Source organism: Diorhabda carinulata, chromosome 1 (genome assembly GCF_026250575.1).
Source record: "Diorhabda carinulata isolate Delta chromosome 1, icDioCari1.1, whole genome shotgun sequence".
In the NCBI taxonomy this organism is placed as follows: Eukaryota; Metazoa; Arthropoda; class Insecta; order Coleoptera; family Chrysomelidae; genus Diorhabda; species Diorhabda carinulata.
The window spans coordinates 24,096,301-24,116,859 of NC_079460.1; the positions used below are offsets into that span (position 1 = coordinate 24,096,301).

Here is a 20,559-nt window from a genome sequence, read left to right on the forward strand (position 1 = left end):
ATTCCAATATACTGGAGCCATAACCTTCCAAGCTGACTGTTGCACCTTTGGACGCTTTGGACGTGGTTCACCGGCTGCAATTCACTCAAATGATGATCGTTTTGATTCCAGAATGAAGTGATGGATCCATATTTCATCTATTGTCAAATATCGACGCAAAAAATCTGATTTATCACATATAAACATGACCAAACATTGTTCTAAGCGTGTCCTAAATCGTTATAATTTCTTATTGTACAAAACTTGTGAGTAATGTTCTATTTTGTTTCTTTACTTCCCACTGTATATTTTGAGGTAAAAAATTGATTGGTAAATCGATAGAAACAGTCATAAACTTTCAGTTTTTTACCTCGTTACCTTTATGGTTCACCGCCGTAATAGTCGGTTTTCGCGTCTTATATTAACGAAAATTTTTGCCCAAACAAAATAGTGTAAGGAAAAATGCTTAGATGTAAATTGGTGTACGAGCTAAGATTTATTACATTATAACATTAACTACCAAAAATCTCTAATTAATAATATAAATCATAATCAGGTGCAAGTTTTTTTATGAAATAACCTTCCGAGCTGACTGTTGCACCTTTGGACGCTTTGGACGTGGTTCACCGGCTGCAATTCACTCAAATGATGATCGTTTTGATTCCAGAATGAAGTGATGGATCCATATTTCATCCATTGTCAAATATCGACGCAAAAAATCTGATTTATCACATATAAACATGACCAAACATTGCTCTGAATCATCAACACGTTGTTGCTACTACTGGAGAAAGTTGATACTTCATAAACGTCATATGGATTTGACAATGGCAGCGCCATCTGTGTCTCAGTCACACGACTTATTGAGTGATGGTTAGGCTAGGCATATTTACGTCTAAATACAAAATTTTCGTTGAATTAAATAATAATCCATTATTTGAGAATATAGCCCCTGCCAAGGCAGGATCTAAACATCCTTACCAGCTAATAAGCCAATATTTCCAGAGCCTGTTGTAGGGAACTTAAATATATGCCCGGTGGTTTGTAGGGAAAAAAGGACTTAACAGCTCAAATCACCCATCTGTAGTTTATTATCTTTAGGGTCGTATTGTAGTCCGTATGAATCGGATCTTAAACGCCAAGTGATCTTTTATGGTTTTGAAGTGGTAGGAGGTATGATTCCCAAGGTGTTTCCCTCTCGTTCTTTGTGTAGCTGCCATCTGGTCTATCTTTGTGATACTTACTCCAGTTCTGTCTTTTGAGATTTTTTCCATACTGCCTTTGAGCTCGAGATTAGGTCAGCATGGAGTTTCGAACGCTCGGCCTCTCCGTATAGTGATTTCACCAGGGGTTTACGTTTCAAATCTGACACTTGACACAAAGCTCACCGTTTCATCCAATTGATTCCTGTATGCTAAGCTCATGAGCACAGAGCTTACGAGTTTCGTGCATAAAATGCTTAATAATAATTAATTGGAAAGCAGCTTATGACAACATTAATTTTGAAAGAATAGTTACATAAGTAAAACAATCCAAATAAAAAAATAAAATATATTTGAGTAAAATAATTCCATCACGAATTCTAGATACGTCTATGGATTTATTTTTTTGGTGGATTGTCTGTTGATGAAATTCCACTTAATGGTGTATATCTAGGGAATTAAACAAAAAATTTTTAACATGAAAATTCAATAGCCAGATCACGAAAATGTTGTATTGTAAAAAAAGTACTGGAGAATATAGCGAAAAAGACAATAAACATTAACTAAAATACTCTATAATGAATTTTATATTTTTATACGTTTTAAGGACGGATCTGAAATATTTAAAGTTATTTTAATTGAAGTACACATTTTTATACTTTCATAGAGCGTAGCTCATTGGTGAAGTCCGTAACTATGAATTCAATAACATTATTGCTTTGTAGATTTCTAAGCTCAAAACGATGTAATTGACATAGAGCTCACTAGATGTCAGTCACGTACTAAATCATATGAGTTTTTGTTGACGTATTTTGTCCTGTTTATTTTGAGTAGGAGAACCAAATTGTGTTTGTAAATGTGGTGTTCATGTCATGTTGTTAGCGTAGGGTGTAAGAAGTTGTAAAATTTAAGAATTATATAATTTGAAAAATCATATTATTTTTTGTTATTAATTTTATTTAAAAGTAGTGTGAGTGACAGTTTTTAATAAGTGTTTTTTCGAACTTCGATATATTATATTATTGTTTTTGATAAGCAAAAACAGGCTAGAGAGAGAGGGTAAGTCATTTGAATAGGTAACCGCAATGTTTAACATTTTATATTATAGTTATTTAACAATTTTTATTTAAACTTTTATTTGAAATTGACATAGCAGATAATATCCATTTTAACAATGCTATTTTAAAAAACTTTTTCCAATACGTATTTCATCTATTTAATTAACAATTAATCTAGTACCAATATACCAATATCCTTGAGACGAATCTACAAGGATCTGTTAAACTTAGTTTTAATCATAGGATGTTGCATGATCGAATCATATGAATAAAGAAATATATGCTTCCAAACAAAGTATCTCGAGATTTTTTAAAAGTTTTATATTAAAAATTTATATTTATAATAATTCAGACAAGTACCTAGCATTCGTTGTTCATTTGTAATAACTTATTTTGTAATAAATTTACTTTCTCGTATTAATTTGTACAGTAAATATTCAAATTTATAAATAAACAAAAGACACAATGTGAACAAAAAACTGTTACTATTCTATAAGCTGAGAGAAAATACAATATGAACAATGTATTTAATCAAATGGATTATTTATAAGGTTAACAACAAAGTACACCATCAAAAAGTTTGTCATTTGTGGTATATCATAGGATATCACGATAGCATCACTTAATATCTGCTTTATGTACACAAAGAACAATTTACACATCTGATTATAATCTACAGAATATATATATATATATATATATATATATATATATATATATATATATATTGCAGTAATTCCAATAATATGATTTGTTTATTAATAAGATAATATGATTAGCCAATAGTGAGTCAATTAATTGTTTTTTTTGTGTCTTATAAGCCATTGCTTACGTGAATTCAAAGGAAACAACAAATTTTTTTATACTTAACTCGATATTTATACCGTTTATTTATTCAAGATATAGTGTAGTAGGTGAGCAATTCTTATTAACGAAATATACTGTACTATTTTTAGTATTCCACCTTGTAGCATGCTCTTAATATTAACTCAAATATTTTCAGTATTTCACCTTTTAGTATGACTTTTATACTAACTCAGATCTCTTCAGTATTTTACCTTATAGCATGCCCTTAGTTAGATTTCACGGTTTTTGAATATTCTGGTTATTATTAGTTTACATTAGGAATTTTTTGGGTACTTTCTTACGAATTCATCAATTTGGAATTCTGAAAATTTGACTAAAATTTATTATATTAACATTTTGAATAAAATAGAATAGAAAGAGGGAGAGATTAAGTCGAAAGAATACCACAAACCAGATGAACAAAGTTTGCAAAAAACTAGAAATCAAACACAAAACAACACTAGACAAAACATTAATAATACGGAGCTAAGTGTCTTGAAAAGAGCTCAGGAGGAGGCTAAATATTCATTATTAAACTTGGCAGGTTTCTAATAAAAAAAAAAGAAGAATATAATATATCAGGAAGTCAATTGGTCAAAGCTAGTGGAAAGAAGGTTTTGATATTCATTGTGTTCAAACTTTGACTACTGGTATTTTGATTACATGAATACACAATATTTACAAGTACAAAATAAATTAGTTCAGAAAAACTTCATATTTAAACTATGAAAAATAATTCTTATCACAAGTATTAAGGGACTCCCATTGTTCTAAGCGTATCCTAAATCGTTATAATTTCTTATTGTACAAAACTTGTGAGTAATGTTCTATTTTGTTTCTTTACTTCCCACTGTATATTTTGAGGTAAAAAATTGATTGGTAAACCGTTAGAAACAGTCATAAACTTTCAGTTTTTTATCTCGTTACCTTTATGGATTCACCGCCGTAATAGTCGGTTTTCGCGTCTTATATTAACGAAAATTTTTGCCCAAACAAAATAGTGTAAGGAAAAATGCAGTAGATGAAAATTGGTGTACGAGCTGAGATTTATTACATTATAACATTAACTACCAAAAATCTCTAATTAATAATATAAATCATAATCAGGTGCAAGTTTTTTGATGAAATTTTTCTGTCAATATGTTAAAACACAAAAATAAAAGAGGCATATTTACTCCAATTTGAAAATAATCCACTTTGTAGAATCTTTACATGTTAATAGTATTTACGACTTAAAAATCTAGAGGAATTTGTTTGATGACCTTGTTTTTATTATATTTTTTAATAAATATTAATGTAATGAGTTCGTGATTGAAATAATGTGTTGCCATATAGAAAACATTGAAATTATGTATACAAATATACAGTTTGTCCCGGGACTTGATGCAAACAAATCGAGAGTTAATAGATGACGTGACATGCTGTGACATAAAAAAATGTCTCATACGACCCCTCGTTCCTGGGTTATATGCCTTTAAATTTGCGAAATCGAAACTTATATTTAAGTATATTTTCCAAATTATATATTATGAATTTTTAATGAATGATTAGGGGCGGCTTACGCCCAATGGTTAACAATCCATAATTTTTACAGAAACAACCTGTACAATCTAAAGATAACAAAAATGACTTATGTAGATATCCAGATTCTTAGAACGTTGTACATACCAAGGAAATTACTTATAAGGTGTATTGAAACACAATCAAATATTTTTAATTGAGCTGCATTTGAGGATATTTCTTTGTATTCCAAAATTTTGACTTATAGGATCAAAATGGAAGTTTATTTTATCGATCATTTCGTTCCTTTGTGTTTAGCGGTGTTGCATAAATCCAAAAAAATATTTCCATTGTATTTAATTCAGTGGAACGTGGTGCCATTCCCGATCAACCCACCTATTAAAAAAAATATTGTTGAGATGATTTTGTACATCATTTAGGAAGTGGGGAGGGGCTCCATCGAGCGTGAACCACATGTCTCTGAAATGTTTAGATGAATATCAAATAATATGGATAGGAAAATCGGTTTGGAGAAATTCACTGATCATTCAGGTAATTATCAAAAATGAGCACGGAACTGTCACTTTCAGTACATTGAACACTCAAAACGCAACTTTCGGCATGTAAATGAATATAAAACGAACAACTTTCAGATGGCGTCCTCTAAAAAATTTTTTTTCATGTTATAGAATTATTTTCACATCCACATCCACTCACACAATAAAAATAGTTTACTTGATATTTTTCAAAAATTTCATTTTTTCTATCGATTTTAGTTACTAGCAAAATCATTCTTTCCCACTTTTGGTAATAATGAAACATTATTAAGTGCGTATAATTTTTTTATTTAAGTTTAACGTGTCTCGACATCTACAAATAAATTGAATAAAGGACTGTTACAAAAAATTTGTCAGGCAGTCAAGTGTCTCCTTAAAGTTGGTTTTCATATCAAACTGCTGCATCCAGTGAGGATGTGCTTAACAGACACAGGAACGTGACAACTTTGGCAGACAAGACGACATCAAATAGCTGTGGTTGATGCGGAGTCTTCTTATTGTCACAGCTTCTCTCCTATTTAAAAAGTTTATGGAAAGGTGAGAAGTAGTTGGGTGGATGTTGTGTAATGCTGTAGTAATCTTGCTCCATATATCGCGCCAAGAGTTTTTTGACGTTAGCCTTCAGATCATTGGCAAGCTGAACTAGGATTTCAGAAGGACTGTTCGGCATGGCAATCTGCAGATTCGTTTCCAGCGATTCCAGTGTGTGATGGAAACCACATGAGAGAGGCTGTTATATCAGTTTGCTATATTCGTGAATGTTTTGGACTATTGGATTTGACTGTATAGATGAAAGAGAGTCAGTCAATCAGAGAAAGCTTGAAAGATACTGTACTACACGTCGGAAGTAATCGGAAAGAATTTATGAGTTCGTGGTTTGTAGTGACCGCGCAACTGACACCGGATTCAGCTTTGGAGGCTTCCGTATAGAGAATTGGGTCGAAGGATTTTATAAAATTTTTAATTCTTGTTACTGCTGTTATCAGTAACACGTAAGTAGTATGGAAATATGAATAAATTTCTAAACATATTGATATTAGTCGGTATACATTATAATAATGCGGGTTGATTAACAGCAAATCACACTTAGTACAAATATGTTATTGTTAACTGTATAAAATGTGTTTTAAATTCGAATTAAAAATACAGTTACGTTACCAAATGTAGCTAAGAAAATTACCTACCAAACTTAGTTGATGAACTCAATTAGCAAAATAATAATGAAGTATGAAATAATATGGACCCTTAACCTATAACAAACGAGCTGCATATTTTTATTTTGTTACTGTCTTAAATTATTGTAATCTAGATTAAATGGGGGCTGTATTTCCCATCAAGACAAATAGGAGAGGTCAACGTGTGATCTGGTGAACCGCTTCACCAGCCAAAATGAAACAAAACGCAAAAAAACAAAAAAAAATCATCCCAAATATCTGAGAAAAACAGTTTTTCTTCTCTGTATCGGCCGTTTATTTCTTTCTCTTTTTCATTGTTCGCTTTTTTTTTAAGCCTAATGCAGTACATATCACACTACCATTCACCATAATTCCAGCTCTGCAGAGGAGTAATTCCTATATCAGGACATTCCACTCTTAACATAAAAAATCCCCAACATATCCAAAAAAACTTCTCTCTCTTTTCTTCAGTCAGGGTAGTTCTAAAAATAATTATGAATAGTCAATCTTTGTAGATTCATCAATAAACAAAATACAGTCAGTTTTAACAAATCGATCATTCGATAATAAGCAACGGTTATTTCAAAAATCGTCAAATTTTCACCAAATATAAATTTTTACATTTTGAGTTTATGTTTTTGCTCTTTTTAATGCGTTTAATGTTGAAAGAAAGAGAACCCAGTTGTTTATGCATTTAGATACGTCTGAAAACTTGAAACTGAGTGTAATCTTTTAATTATCGCAATTGGCGAAAATCACTTGTCAGTAGATGGCGCTGAATTTGGCTTCTGTAACAGTGAACAGAATACTTTTTTTATGTGATTTATTGATTCTTGTAGTATTTTCTTTATTTTTGAAATTGTGTTTAAGAATATGTCGAAAAATGACGAAAATTGAATTAACCCTTTCTAATATCATGGAATCTATTAGAGTCAAAAGCAGACCACTAAAAGAAGGCGAAGCGGTTTTTAAAGCGGAACATATAGTATTGTGTGTGCTAGAAGGAACAAATTCAAAAAACCATTAGAACTTTGTATTTACAGACATAAAGTCTAACTTCCCACTTTCTTGAGAGAACCATTAATCTGAATGATGTAGTTAAAGATAGGAGTCGCATTTGGTCATGTGAGTACGGGAGGAAGAAACTTGAATATCTACACGAAACTACCAAAAAGGGCACACAAGTTTTATTGGACACTAGAATAGGATTTCAAAAACTCAAAAAATTCGTAACAACTTTTACCTCGTTTTTACTGTTTTCGAAATGATGTGTGGTTATTTTATATCAGAAAACGCACTAGTGCTTAAAGAATGTGAGGTTTTACGCAATCGAAATTGTATTTACATTACGTACTTTACGCACGGTAGTAGAAAAACAAAACAATCAGAACACGCAATGACGTCAAGATCTTACTTTATTTTAATTTAAATAATTCAGGACATTATTTTAAAATGTATTCGTCCAAATCATATCCAAGTTATATATATTTCTTATCAGAACAACAAATCATTAAAATGATGAATATTGGAGTGAATATCAACTACCTTTAACTAAAGAACAGTCTCAGCATACAACCCCGATTTTTTGTTTGCGTTGGCAGTCGCCTAAAATTGAATTTATTCTATATATATATGGACCGAACTGTATAATAATTACTTTTGGAATCTTTATGACCACGCTAGCGTACATTCCTATTATATGATATTGGAATTCATTTTAGGTATTTTTGTTTTAATAACTTACAACCGAAATTGACGCATTTCCTATTGTTTTTCGTGAATATTTATTTGAATAATAATGAGCTGTACTGTAGTACTAAAGTATCAAATTTTTCATGATGTCTCAGGTGTTCAATACACGTGAGCTCTTACTATATAAATTGGGTTGGCTTGTGAACATACTTATGAAAGAATTGTGTGTGTGTTTCAAAATGTTCTGGGAGATACCAGAATTTTGAATTTTTATTACGGGATTGTCTTATTCATTTTTTTTTTGTAAATTTCATACGTTAACTGATAAAAAACGACTGTTACGAACAAACTGTATATCTCCTTCTTCTTTTCATTGATTTTAAAAAGGGAGAATCGGCTCCAAGAAAGCGAAAGACCGTTCCATCTGCAGGCAAGGTCATGGCATTAGTTTTTTTGGGATGCGCGTGGTATAATTCTCATTGACTATTCTGAAAAAGGAAAAACTATCAACGGCGATTATTATGCGAACTTATTGCAACGTTTGAGAGAAGGAATCAAGCAAAAACGGCCGCATTCGGCTAAGAAGAAAGTGTTGTTTCATGAAGATAATCCACTAGCTCAGACTTCATCATTATAATGGCCAAAATTAATGAATTAAAGTTTGAATTGCTACCTCACGCCTCCTATTCGCCAGATTTAGCTTCCTCGTATTATTTTTTGTTACCAGACTTGTAAAAATGGTTGGGTGATTAATGATTTTCCAAAATGAAAAGGTGATATTGGCAGTTAATGTCTATTTTGAGGAGATTGACGATTCTTATTAGAAAAAGCATATCGGACTTATTGAAAATCGAAGTAAAAATACGAAATGGAGTAGGGAGTAGACGATGGATTCCAAAAGTTTGGCCACCTCTGGTATATAGTTACAAAACAGTGACCTTGCTACTATGGTTGCAATTTTATATAAATTAAAATGTGAAATTTATTAAATAATTGCCTAATTTACATCGTCCGTTTTCAATTAAACATAATTTAAGAAGTTAAACATTGACATGTGAACCCCAAAGAGAGATAAACCCATCAATGTGTAGCAAGAGTGAGTTACAGTTCAGGAATCAAAGTGAAATTTGTAGATCGTTTTATAATTTAAAACAAACAAATTTATGTAAAGACTAAGACCGGCCGTGATAGAGTTTCTTTTTGTGATCGCTTCAAGCACAAATTGGCAGTCCGAATAACCACACCTCGACAATTGTTTCTGGCCGACTCGAATCGAACTGCAATGCCACGGATTGACAGTCTAGCCAATTAGTACTTTCAACAGAACCAACTTCATTTGATTATTTGGAAAAAAGTTATCAACAATTATACGTGAATGAGTGCATTTTCATGAACATTTAAAGCCCTGAAACCAATATAAGTTTTAATTTTTTTTACTCCCACATATTTTTTTTCATAAAACCGCCGTAAAATCGAAGATTTTTAAAAAAATTCGTCGAAATCGGATGATTTTTTGACTTTCTAGAACCGAAAGTATAAAATTATCTAATTGAATTTATTTCTTACATATGGACCACATTGTATATACCGTCATAATTGACGCACATAAAATCAAGAAACGTGTATAGTGACATGTACCAGTAATAAAATTGAAATAATTCTATTTAAAAAAAACACTCCCACTTTAAACTTCGTTATATGAATAATCCAATAACTAACTTCCAGAAATTGATTCTTCTCTGAATTCCTTTGTTATATTATTGCAAACCAATTTTAGCATGAAGCTATAAAAAAACTTTCGGTTTGCTGTTTTATAACTGCTCGGGTATATATTGTCGACTTTCAAGACAAAACACAATATGTCTACAAGCTATATAAAATGAATTATTCGAATATAATGTAAAAGAGAGCGGGTGATAATTTCAATTTTGTTTCCCGTTATTAATCTATTATACGAGTCCGATTTGATAGACTAGTCACGTCACAATCGCTACGATTATATGACGGATTGTATCTGTCATATAAAACTGACAAATATATTAGTTCCAATACTCATATGCAAAATGCTTTTGGAGTTGAATATGGGAAATAAACAAACATAACAGTAGTCAGCCTTCTGTATATTGTTATAAACCTTTTTGGTTACACTATACGTGCAAAATGCAGTGGAGTTCCGTCTTGTTGGTAGTAAATAGATCGATCTATCCCATTTGGATGATTAACATCAGGATAAAGTATTTTCCGGATTTTATTGTTAATGATACCAGCCCAAACGTCAACTTTTTAAGGATATTGAGTGTGAGCCCCAAACATCCAATGAGGATTTTCTCTGCATCCATATCTACAGCTCTGTTTGTTAACGGTTCCGTTTAATTGAAACGTCGCTTCATCAGGAAAAACTATTTTGTGTATGAACTGCAAATCTGCGTTCATTATGTCCATCATCAAGTTATAAAACTCTTGTCTTCTATCAGGATTATCTTCATTTAAGTCCTGAACCAATTAAAGTTTGTAAGGGTGGTTTTATTCTTAGTGCAAAACTCAACTCAAAATCTAACTTTTTCTCATCAGTAAATTGAAAATTTTTACCTGTTTTTTCAATATTTTTCACATGTCCAGTTTTACGAACCTTTTTTCCAATTTGCTTACTATAGGCTGCCTAACGTGTTTTTTTTTTTTTTTATTACAAAATTCGCATCAACCGTATGCTGGTTATTAGCGATTTAGTACAGATTAAGTATTTAATCTATGAATAATTGTTAGATTAATTTTATTATAGAGATCTGTTTAAGGTAATTTTTAAGATAAGTAATGTTGTACTTTGGTCCTAAAATTTCACGTATTGTTCCGAGTGGTAGATTTGATGATGATCTTTCTGAGTTAAGAGATGGACATTCTGCAATTATGTGTTTTATAGTTAATTTGCAATTGCAGTTGCTACATTTTGGTTCGGGTTTCGCATCAAATAAGTAGCTGTGCGTCAGTCGCGTAGGGCCTAGACGCAGACGTGTTAGAAGAACTTCATCTCTGCGATTTTTCGGTAGTATTGACCATGGTTTTATTGAGTTTTTCACTTCACGAAGTTTGTGTGTGGATGTTGACCATTTGATCTCCCATTCATTAAACACTTTACGCTTTAAGATTGTTTTAATATCGGTAGTAGTTAAAAAGTTCACGCACTCCGCACTATCACTAATTACAGCTTCCTTAGCCATCAGGTCTGCCTCTTTGTTTCCTTTTATTCCAATGTGTGAGGGGATCCAACAGAATACTATTTTTTTGTTGTTGTCTTGTATGTATTTCAGTTTTTGCTTGATTTTGATTACTAATGGATTTGTGGTGTGAATTTTTTGAAGACTTTGGATTGAGCTAAGAGAGTCTGTGAGTATGACATGATTGTGTTGACCAGGGTATTTATTATTAAAAATTTCACAAACCTCCTTCTGGGTTCTTGTTTTATTCAATAGAAAAAATATTGACTTGTGCGCCCATTATAAATAAATGAATTAACATAAAAAAGAAATGTCCGATTATTAAAATCATATATACACCAAATATTTACTACGAATTTTTGGGGTCAAGTGAGAAAGTCTTTTAACGGCACACCTATCGGAATCATTTTCATTTTTGAATGCCAATCATATGTTGTCAGATTAATTTATTGAAAGTAAAAGCGTTTGATTACCACGGTACTTTTGTTTCAACGAATTTTCTATTAATATTTATGTTGATGACTCTACAGTGCGTGTAATCGAAATTTTGTAATAGAAACCACACATTTTACAAAAAAATTAATTTACCGGAAAGAAATAATAGTTTTATATAAAAAGTCGGCTTTTTTATTTAATAATCATTGCTTAATTGTGGTTACGTCATTGCAGTCTAGTTCAAGAAACCGCGTTGAACACCAAATGACCATTGACCTCGAAAACGTCTACAATCTTTGTAACGAATTATCGTAAATGGTACCAGACTTTTTGAGTCTAGGGAATGCAAAAATTCAATCTGATCCTACACATAGCCCGAACATGTAACTATGTTTAAAAAATTATCCTACGGCGTCTTTTATATCAACCGATTCACACTTGTGAAACGTCTTATACGATTTTTATAAATTTTTGTGTACAACGGTCTTGTGATACGGCCGGTAATATGGTGGTATTTACATTGTTGTCAGATCTTTACTGTTTCTGGAAAAATAAGGAACTTTGTTATTTCAAATGGATCACCCTGTATATATTTCCTTATACTTATTATTTTTCATCTATATACCTATACCTAAATGCCATAATTTCCAAGTTATATGAATAACAAATTTGACGTTTCAATAAAATATTATCATTAAAGTTTATTGGAAGTTACAATGGATCGTTTATCTGAAAAAGAACGAATAGTGATAGGCGTAGAAATCAACAAGAAGCGTGTGAAATCTTTAATAATTTATATCCTAACCGAAATCCCATGACAAGATCTCATGTCAGTAAAGGACGCAGAAAAACTGAAAACAAATGTTTAAATGTTTGTGTTCTACACACTTGATACTAGACAAATATCCAGGAAACTTGATATTTCGTATACATTCATAATAAAAATTTCACGTGATAATAAATTCCATCCATATAAAGTAGGTAACGTCGATTCAAGAATTGTCAGATGACGATTTTGATAGACGTGAAGAGTTTGCAGACCTTAAAGTTTGCTTTATTGGAAAATAGTATTATACCTGAATTGGCTCCGATATTTTCAAACCAAGTATTTTCAATTACATTTAAAAAAAAACTTCATTATTACTAATTTTCCGACAATAAAAATATCCCAAACGATAATAAGATGGATTGGAAAGCGTGGCTTTATAGAATGACTCACGCCATCACCCGACATGATTCCTTTAGACTATTTCCAGTGAGGTCCCTTAAAAAACATCGTTTATAAAACAAAGCCTCCCAATATTCAGGCACTAAAAGATAGGATTACCACAGAAATAAGAATTGAGTCCGGGATGTTGCAAAATGTATTACAAAATTTTAAAAATCGCAGGGCTTGTATTGAAGTAAATGGACAAAAAAATTTTGAGTATCTGCCATAATTGGTTTTACTGTATGTCTTCTAAAATTCGTAAGATTTCTACATCACAAACGTGGATCTACTTCTGACACAAACATTTGAAGATTTGTTGAAGGTTTTCTACGCCGTGATTTGGATAAATATTTTACTGCACCAGTTTCGTTAAACTTTTTACTAATTTTCTGACACTAGACCTTGTAACGAGATTTGTATTAGCACATATATTATTAAAGAATACTCAAATTAAACTAGTTTTCGCATTCGTAGCCATCTAAATGTAACTAAAAAACATTAGATAATAATTAATCAGTATTTCTGAAGGATTTCGAAAAGCGAATAATATATAGGGTGATTTATTCGAAATAACTAAGCCTCATTAATTTTTCGGAAAAAGAAAAGATCCGACAACAATGTAAATACCACCATAAAATCGTAAAAGCCGTTTCCGAGATAATTGAATCGATCCACACATAAAACTCACTCTGTATAAAGGGTCAGTAGAAAGAAAAAAGTATCAGGTTACAAAATGAGAAGCGATTACGTAGCCAAATCAAATGTTTTTTTGCCTTTATTGAAAACAAAATGTTTATTTATATAGTTTTGAAAGAATCACAATGAATTGGAAGTAAAAATTATTCAGCTTTATAGCAGTATTACAAAAGAGACAATTCAATAATCTGAGTAGTAACTTTTGTTTTGGTACAATTTCGATTCTAAGTGGAGTAGGTATACAATAGTCCAGTCAATTTATTGAATTAGATCGTGATGTTCTACTGAAATTTACTCCGGTAGATGGAAAGTAAGTGTTTATATTGAAATTTCTAAGCTGGGCAAATTTTTTTCCAATACCGTATATAGGTGTGACAAACGTGTACTAAAAGTTTTATAATAGCAAACACATCTCATCAAATAGATAAACAAAGGAGATAACGGGTTTCGAAATGTAATTTACGCCGTGATCTTAGATAAACCAAATGTATCTGATTTTATCTCATTAACTAGTAAGATTTTTAAAAACTTTACTAAAACCAAACATTCTTTAAATTTGAGCAATAGAAATAAGTAAACTCAAATTTGTTTAAAATGAGTATTTTTTCAGATTTTGAAAAAATGTTGATAAAACAAGTAATATCTTAATATAGCTGTGCAATGGAATCCGAAGATGCACTGAAATATTATTTGGATGAAGTGAAAGATACTCAAAATGATACACATCATATAGAAGAAGAAATTCGCATACCCAACGGTAAGTTTTCATTGTCATGTGCTAAACTATGTGCTATGTGTAATCATGCATTGTAAGAACTATTAAAACAGAAAAGGCCTTATATTACATAAATTACATATTTCATTACATCTTACGACGATTGCTACTTAAGTTTGAAAATATAGCAACACTGATGTGGATATGTCAAATCTGACATGGGTGTTAAAAGATGAGCCAAGTCCAACAAAAGTTCGCGCACGAAGCCTCTTTCTGCTGAATAACTGAACATTTCATCACCGTTTTATTAGGGCAACGTAGAACAATCAATTCTGAGTATTTGTTTGTCAGAAGAATCAGGGAAACCAATCGCAAAAGACGAATCATTCTCCACCGGGACAATACGGATTCTCACTTATCAGTTCAAAAAAAAACGTTTTTGAACACATAAAACATCGAATTGATGGGTCATCCACCGTACAGTCCTTGTCTGACACCCATGGATTTATTATTTTTCTCGCAGATCAAAAATAAATTGCGAGTTCAACGTTTTTCTACACCTGTAGAATGTTGATGCGTTAAATCATTTTATCGTTTATATTATTTAACATCAATAATTTGGAAGCACCTCGATCGGAATGGATCGAAAAGAAAATTGGTTAAAATGCATGCAAAAATGTATTGATATCAATGAAAAACATCAAAGTCGTGTCCAATTGTAAATATTTGTTTTTTTTTTGTCTACCTCGAAACTTAAGTAGCAATCCTCGTACTCCTTAAATGATCATTTATTTATTCACGAACATTTTAAAAAAAAATGATTTTGAAAACAATTTAAAAAAACTTTTGGGCATTACAATTCCATAAAATTATTTTATAAAAAACATCTGACATTAGGCAAACAGTATAAACCTTTCTTGCAATAGATAAAACTACCAAAAAATATCACAGGGGTATTATAGGTAACTAGAAGGTAGATAACGAGGCAAAAGAAGAAGAGTACTTGAACTGAAATAATTAACAAGCATAAGAAATCTATTAGAATCAGTTGGAGAGCAGTAAAACATCCGAAAGTTTCTAGCTTCATCCAAATCTACAAAATAGCATTCCATACAACAAATTTTGATTATAGTAAAAATTACACAGCGACTAAAATTAAATCATGGTTTTTATCCGGGTATTTTACAGTCGCCATTTTGCAGCGACGATAATGAATCGATAAGTGAAACTAATCATATTTTTTTGAAATACAAGAGAAATGAAGCAGTTAGAACTAATTTATATAATTCTTTGATTGATCGTAATTTTCTCTTCCAATAAATATTACGTCTATCCAGGCAAGCTCAAATAAAGATATTTTATATATTATAATAAATTTCCGTAAGGAAGCAAGAATACAAAAATTGTCTGTGTCCAATAGTCTTAGTGTGCGTTCACATTGGCGACGCTCAAGCGGTGAGCGATGTCCTGTCCAAATTGGTTAAGCGTCGTTTTAGTTATTTTCTAGCTTTCGAACCAGAAGGACGTAATGAATTTGTTATCCAAACGATTATTACTTATAGAAAGTGCACGACTGCGAAAGATAATTTCAAAGAAAAGCAAAAAATACAAGGTGCTCATGAACTTAATATAAATAGATTTGCTTATGGCGAATTCCATCACCTTTATCATGAACTTCGCAGTGATCCAATAAGATTTTTTCAGTTTTTAAGAATGTTTGATTACATTCTGGGAAAAATCAAGCATCGACTTCAAAAGAAAACAACTACGCGCTTCGACTCCATACTGAATAAAAATATAAACATTTGCACACCACAAAGCTCGAGCGGTGGTCTTTTACAATGTGAACACATTCATTTATTGCCAGTGTGAACGCACACTTAATCTGAGGCCATCCCTACTCCAACTCACACACACACAAAACTATCAAAGATCTTTGTTAATTTCGTTGTTTTACTATTGTTTTAAATAAACAAAAATAATTCAATAAAATACTGAATACACTAACTACACCACCACTACACCAATTACACTGTCTGACGCGCGCTTTTCGATAACCAAGTTATCGTCTTCAGAGACTGGAAGTAAACAGTTTACCTTTAGGCTCTGAAGACGATAACTTGGTTATCGAAACGCGCGTCAGACAGTGTAATGGTGAGTATTGGTGTAATGATTCAGTGTATTTAGTATTAATATCATCAACGGTTCCAGAAATTCCAACTTAGTACATAACAAAGCATTTAACCTCATTTCCTCACATATATACCGTATCTGCTTACTAGCAGTGCATGAATTGTGGTTGAACGCCATACGGTTCATGTCATTCTTGAATGCTTTTCACACGGATTTTCAACAATTTTCCAATACCATTTAGAATTACACGCATATTACATATCATTTAAATTATTGAGTTTTTTTGTACGTGCTCGCAACGTATCCGTTTTTTTTAAACTTATAAATGAAACCTCGTAAGTGTTAACGATCATTCTATTTTTAAACGTTTTATTTTGGTTATCCTTCGCTAGAGTCACTCACCGGATGTAAATTTAAGTATTTGTTTTAGTAAAAAGTTTTAAAAATAAACAATTATACGTATCGTGAGATAATCACATGCCTCAACATAGAAACAAAATTCTTTAATTTCATTATTAACAAATCCATAGAAATATTATTAAACGGAAATGTAGGTGTCTCTCGTTGATAGAATTGTTGAAGAGAAAAAGCACAAAAAAATGCAAAACCTAGAAATTTCTGAGCTGTAAGACGGATCAAGATGCAACAAAATGCATTTGATTCGGGAGGGTCTCAGGAAACTTTTTAAACACAAGTTATGAATAAGAAATAAAATTGTATTTATGCAGGGGAAAATGCATTCTGAAAAGTACAAAGTACAAAGGTCTACGAGGTACTTAATGCCCAAAGTGGCTGACATCTGCGTCGTCTATTGAACACCCTTGGGAATTCGTTATGAAATTGGTGCAATTTATTCAAACTGAAAATTTCCGAGGTCGCTGAACCAGAACATCTCGACAAAAAAAAGTCTACGAGGTAGAATTTACACATCCTGGAGGTTTTCGAAATCTACGAGGTACTAAGTCCAAAATGGGAGACATCTGCGCGGTCTATTGCAGTCCCTTGGAAATTCCTTAGAAAATTGGTCGAACTTATTGACTCTGGAAGTTTTTGAGGTCGCTGATTTAGAATATCACGACAGAAAAAATCTACGAGGTACTTTAATATCAAAATGGTAAACATCTCCGTGGTCTATTGCAGTCGCTTTGAAACAAAATTGGTTAAATTTATACATTCTGGAGGTTTTCGAGGTTCCTGAACCAGAATATCACGAGAGAAAAAGTCTACGAGGTACTTTTATTCATTTATTACACATTTATTCATCTTGAAAGTTTTTGAGGTCGTTGAACCAGAATATCAAGACAGAAACGTATTATAAACAGACTAAAACCTAACCTAACATAAAGCCTAAAATGTAGTCGATTTGTCAATGAAAAACATATGAAATGTAAGAAGTAAAAAATGTAAAAGAATTAAATTGTATTTGCTCAAATTTCATTATATTAATTATTTATATTTTATAAATTTTATTTCGTTTAAAAAATATGTAAACTGGGTTTTTTTAAATTCTAAACACCTTTTAAGGGTGATAGGGGCGAGCTGAGTGTATTTTGTTATAGGAAAAACCCATTTAAATTTATTTCATACGAGCAATCACCTCCTGAATTTTGTCGCACGAATTTAGAAACACCCTGTACATATATAGATAAACAATGTTAATTGTCGATAATTTTTTGTCGTCACTTATATTTTGATGAAAAATTTAACCGGCCTGGAATTCGTGTCCTTGTTAACAGGATGTTTTTTAATTCTTACGTAATCTTCTGTAACTAGTCCGTTTCCGATTACAGAAGCAGAACAAGCGACTGACTTCCTCCAAAATGCCGGTCTTGCTGATCTCTCAAGACTTTACCAACAAGGTAAAGAAATAACCGAAAAAGTTATCAAAGACTCCGTAAGACAAAGGAATCTGAGCGAAAAACAGGCCCAGACGATAAGGTCTCGCGTCAGAATTCTAAATCAAACTTTGAGAAGTCGACAGCCACGTAGGAAACAAAGACAGGACATCAGAGACATATCATGGAATGCAGAGGTATTTTTGTAATTTTGGTTCAATTCATAAATTATACGATATTTACAACGTTGCCAGATTGTTCATTTGAGAATATTGTACGAAGTGTGGTTACTAAATAACGAGACTGGTGATATAAAACATTTTATTTTGTTATTATGGATATTTATTTATTATCACTTTGTAAATATATCCTTCTTTTGTCACTACATCGCTACATGCGAATCTTCTATTGTTCCAAACACTGCAGGAAGTCATTTGCTGCCACTTTTTCTTTTACAGCTTTAACAGACTCAAATCTTGTTCCTTTTAATACAGATTTGACCTTAGGAAAGAGGTAGAAGTTGCACGGTGCAAGATCTGGCGAATAAGTTGCGTGATCTAACATTGAGATGTTGTATTTGTTGTCAAATCGATCGAGATTAACGACTTTTTCGATATTTTCATCCGTTTTTGATGTGAAAGTGCGACCCACCGTGAATCATCTTCAACATTTTCTTGGTCATCTTGAAAACGCTTAAACTATTTGAAAACACGTGATCGCGACAAAAATTCATTGCCGTACAATTGAGCCAATACATTGTAAGTTTCAGGTGCAGTTTTTCCAAGTTTCATGTGAAATTTCACACAATCCGTTGATCTATTTTACGGCAAAACAAAAACATAGCTCCTATACAAACGAAGGCCTCGGCTACACTCATTTGTCTACAGACATCCCATTCGAAAAAGTAGGTTTCATACAAAACAGTTGACAGTCGCTAATATTTGGCGCATGCGTAGTTTTTCTGTAACAGCCCTAGTCTCGTTACTTAATAGCCATACCTCGTATTAAAAAATTTAATATATTTAATTACGAAATATATATGAATTTTCATATCTTAATAGTATTTAGGAAATAAATATAATTTGCACGATGAAAAATGTGGTTAGAAATTTTTTTGGTAAACTATGCGGATCTCTCGATGATGACAAAATTTGGTCTGTTTTCTTTTGGCATTTCGCTAGATATTGAATTATTTTTCCCAAAAAGCATACCTACTATTGAATTGTCGATTTGCTTAATACTCTTTAGTTTGCCATTAAAAAGAAAAATACCGAAAAATTATGAATAAGATCGGTTTGTAATGTACACATTGTTTATTGAATAACCATGCAAAAAAAACTCGATATTCTAAGTATAGCTCATCGTATTCACTCTTTGAAACCTTTTTGGTGCAATCCCACCAAGTTTTCGCAGCATGTAGTTTGGCTGTAAGAGAACCTGGTTATAGTTAACTAAACCTGGGTTGCTCAAGAGCTTCCTCATTTTTATGAATGTGGATCTTGTCATTTCAATTCTAATCTTAATCTCTAAATCAGGGTTTCATTCATTATTTATTGTATATCCTAAGAATTTGAAGCGATATACTCTGTCAATGGGATCCGTTTCTATATACAGATCTACATTTTGTATTTTTCTCTTACCAATCACCATAAATTTGGTCCTCTTTCTGTTTATCTTAAGACCAGCTTTGTCGCCTATTGGAGTTACTCTATTGAGAATCATCTGTAGATATTCGATGATATCTGCCAATAAGAAGGGAAGTTGTTGATTGGTATACCGTTAATTTTGATGCCCTTATCACATTCTTCCAGTGCCTTTATAAATATTTGCTCTGAGGACAAGTTGAACAGCAATGCAACCCTGCCTAACTACCCTATCAATGCCTATCTCCTGACTTTTCATGTCTCCATACGGTTAACTGAACCTGGATATCTCAGATATCTACTATATACCTCGGCATTGATAGCTCGACCAACTGGAATGATTTTTAAGTACACTAAGCCTTCATAAGACACACAATAAAACTTTCCGATCGAATCGACCTGAATGAGTTATTTTTTCCCATAGACATTATAGTCCCAATATTATCATAAAATCATTATTTCCTCATTTAATTTGTTCTTAATTGTATAAAATATTTATACATTCTCTTTGTTTTAATAGTAAGTTAATATTTCCAATTCAAAAGCGTCCGACTTGACTGGATGCGAATGGACTAGACTGGCTTGGTGCGAAATGGGCCTAAGGTATTTCATTCTTGTTTCGTCATGTCTCTGAACTCTATCGGGTTTCTTTCTAATAGAGTTTCCACACT

The 20,559-nt window shown here is 32.0% G+C and overlaps 1 protein-coding gene across 3 annotated transcripts in view; it reads left to right on the forward strand.

The window, feature by feature from the left end:
- Positions 1-1,965: 1,965 nt before the first annotated feature.
- Positions 1,966-20,559, forward strand: part of LOC130890885 (rho GTPase-activating protein conundrum-like) — a 29,349-nt gene continuing 10,755 nt past the window's right edge. The window contains exons 1-3 of one of the 3 annotated variants that reach the window (XM_057795298.1): positions 1,966-2,240; positions 14,173-14,319; positions 18,201-18,442. In XM_057795298.1, the coding sequence (XP_057651281.1) occupies positions 14,223-14,319; positions 18,201-18,442 (339 nt within the window). In that variant the 5' untranslated portion in view covers positions 1,966-2,240; positions 14,173-14,222. The remainder of the gene's footprint in view (positions 2,241-14,172; positions 14,320-18,200; positions 18,443-20,559) is intronic. The other 2 variants (XM_057795307.1, XM_057795290.1) reach the window with 2 other exon arrangements.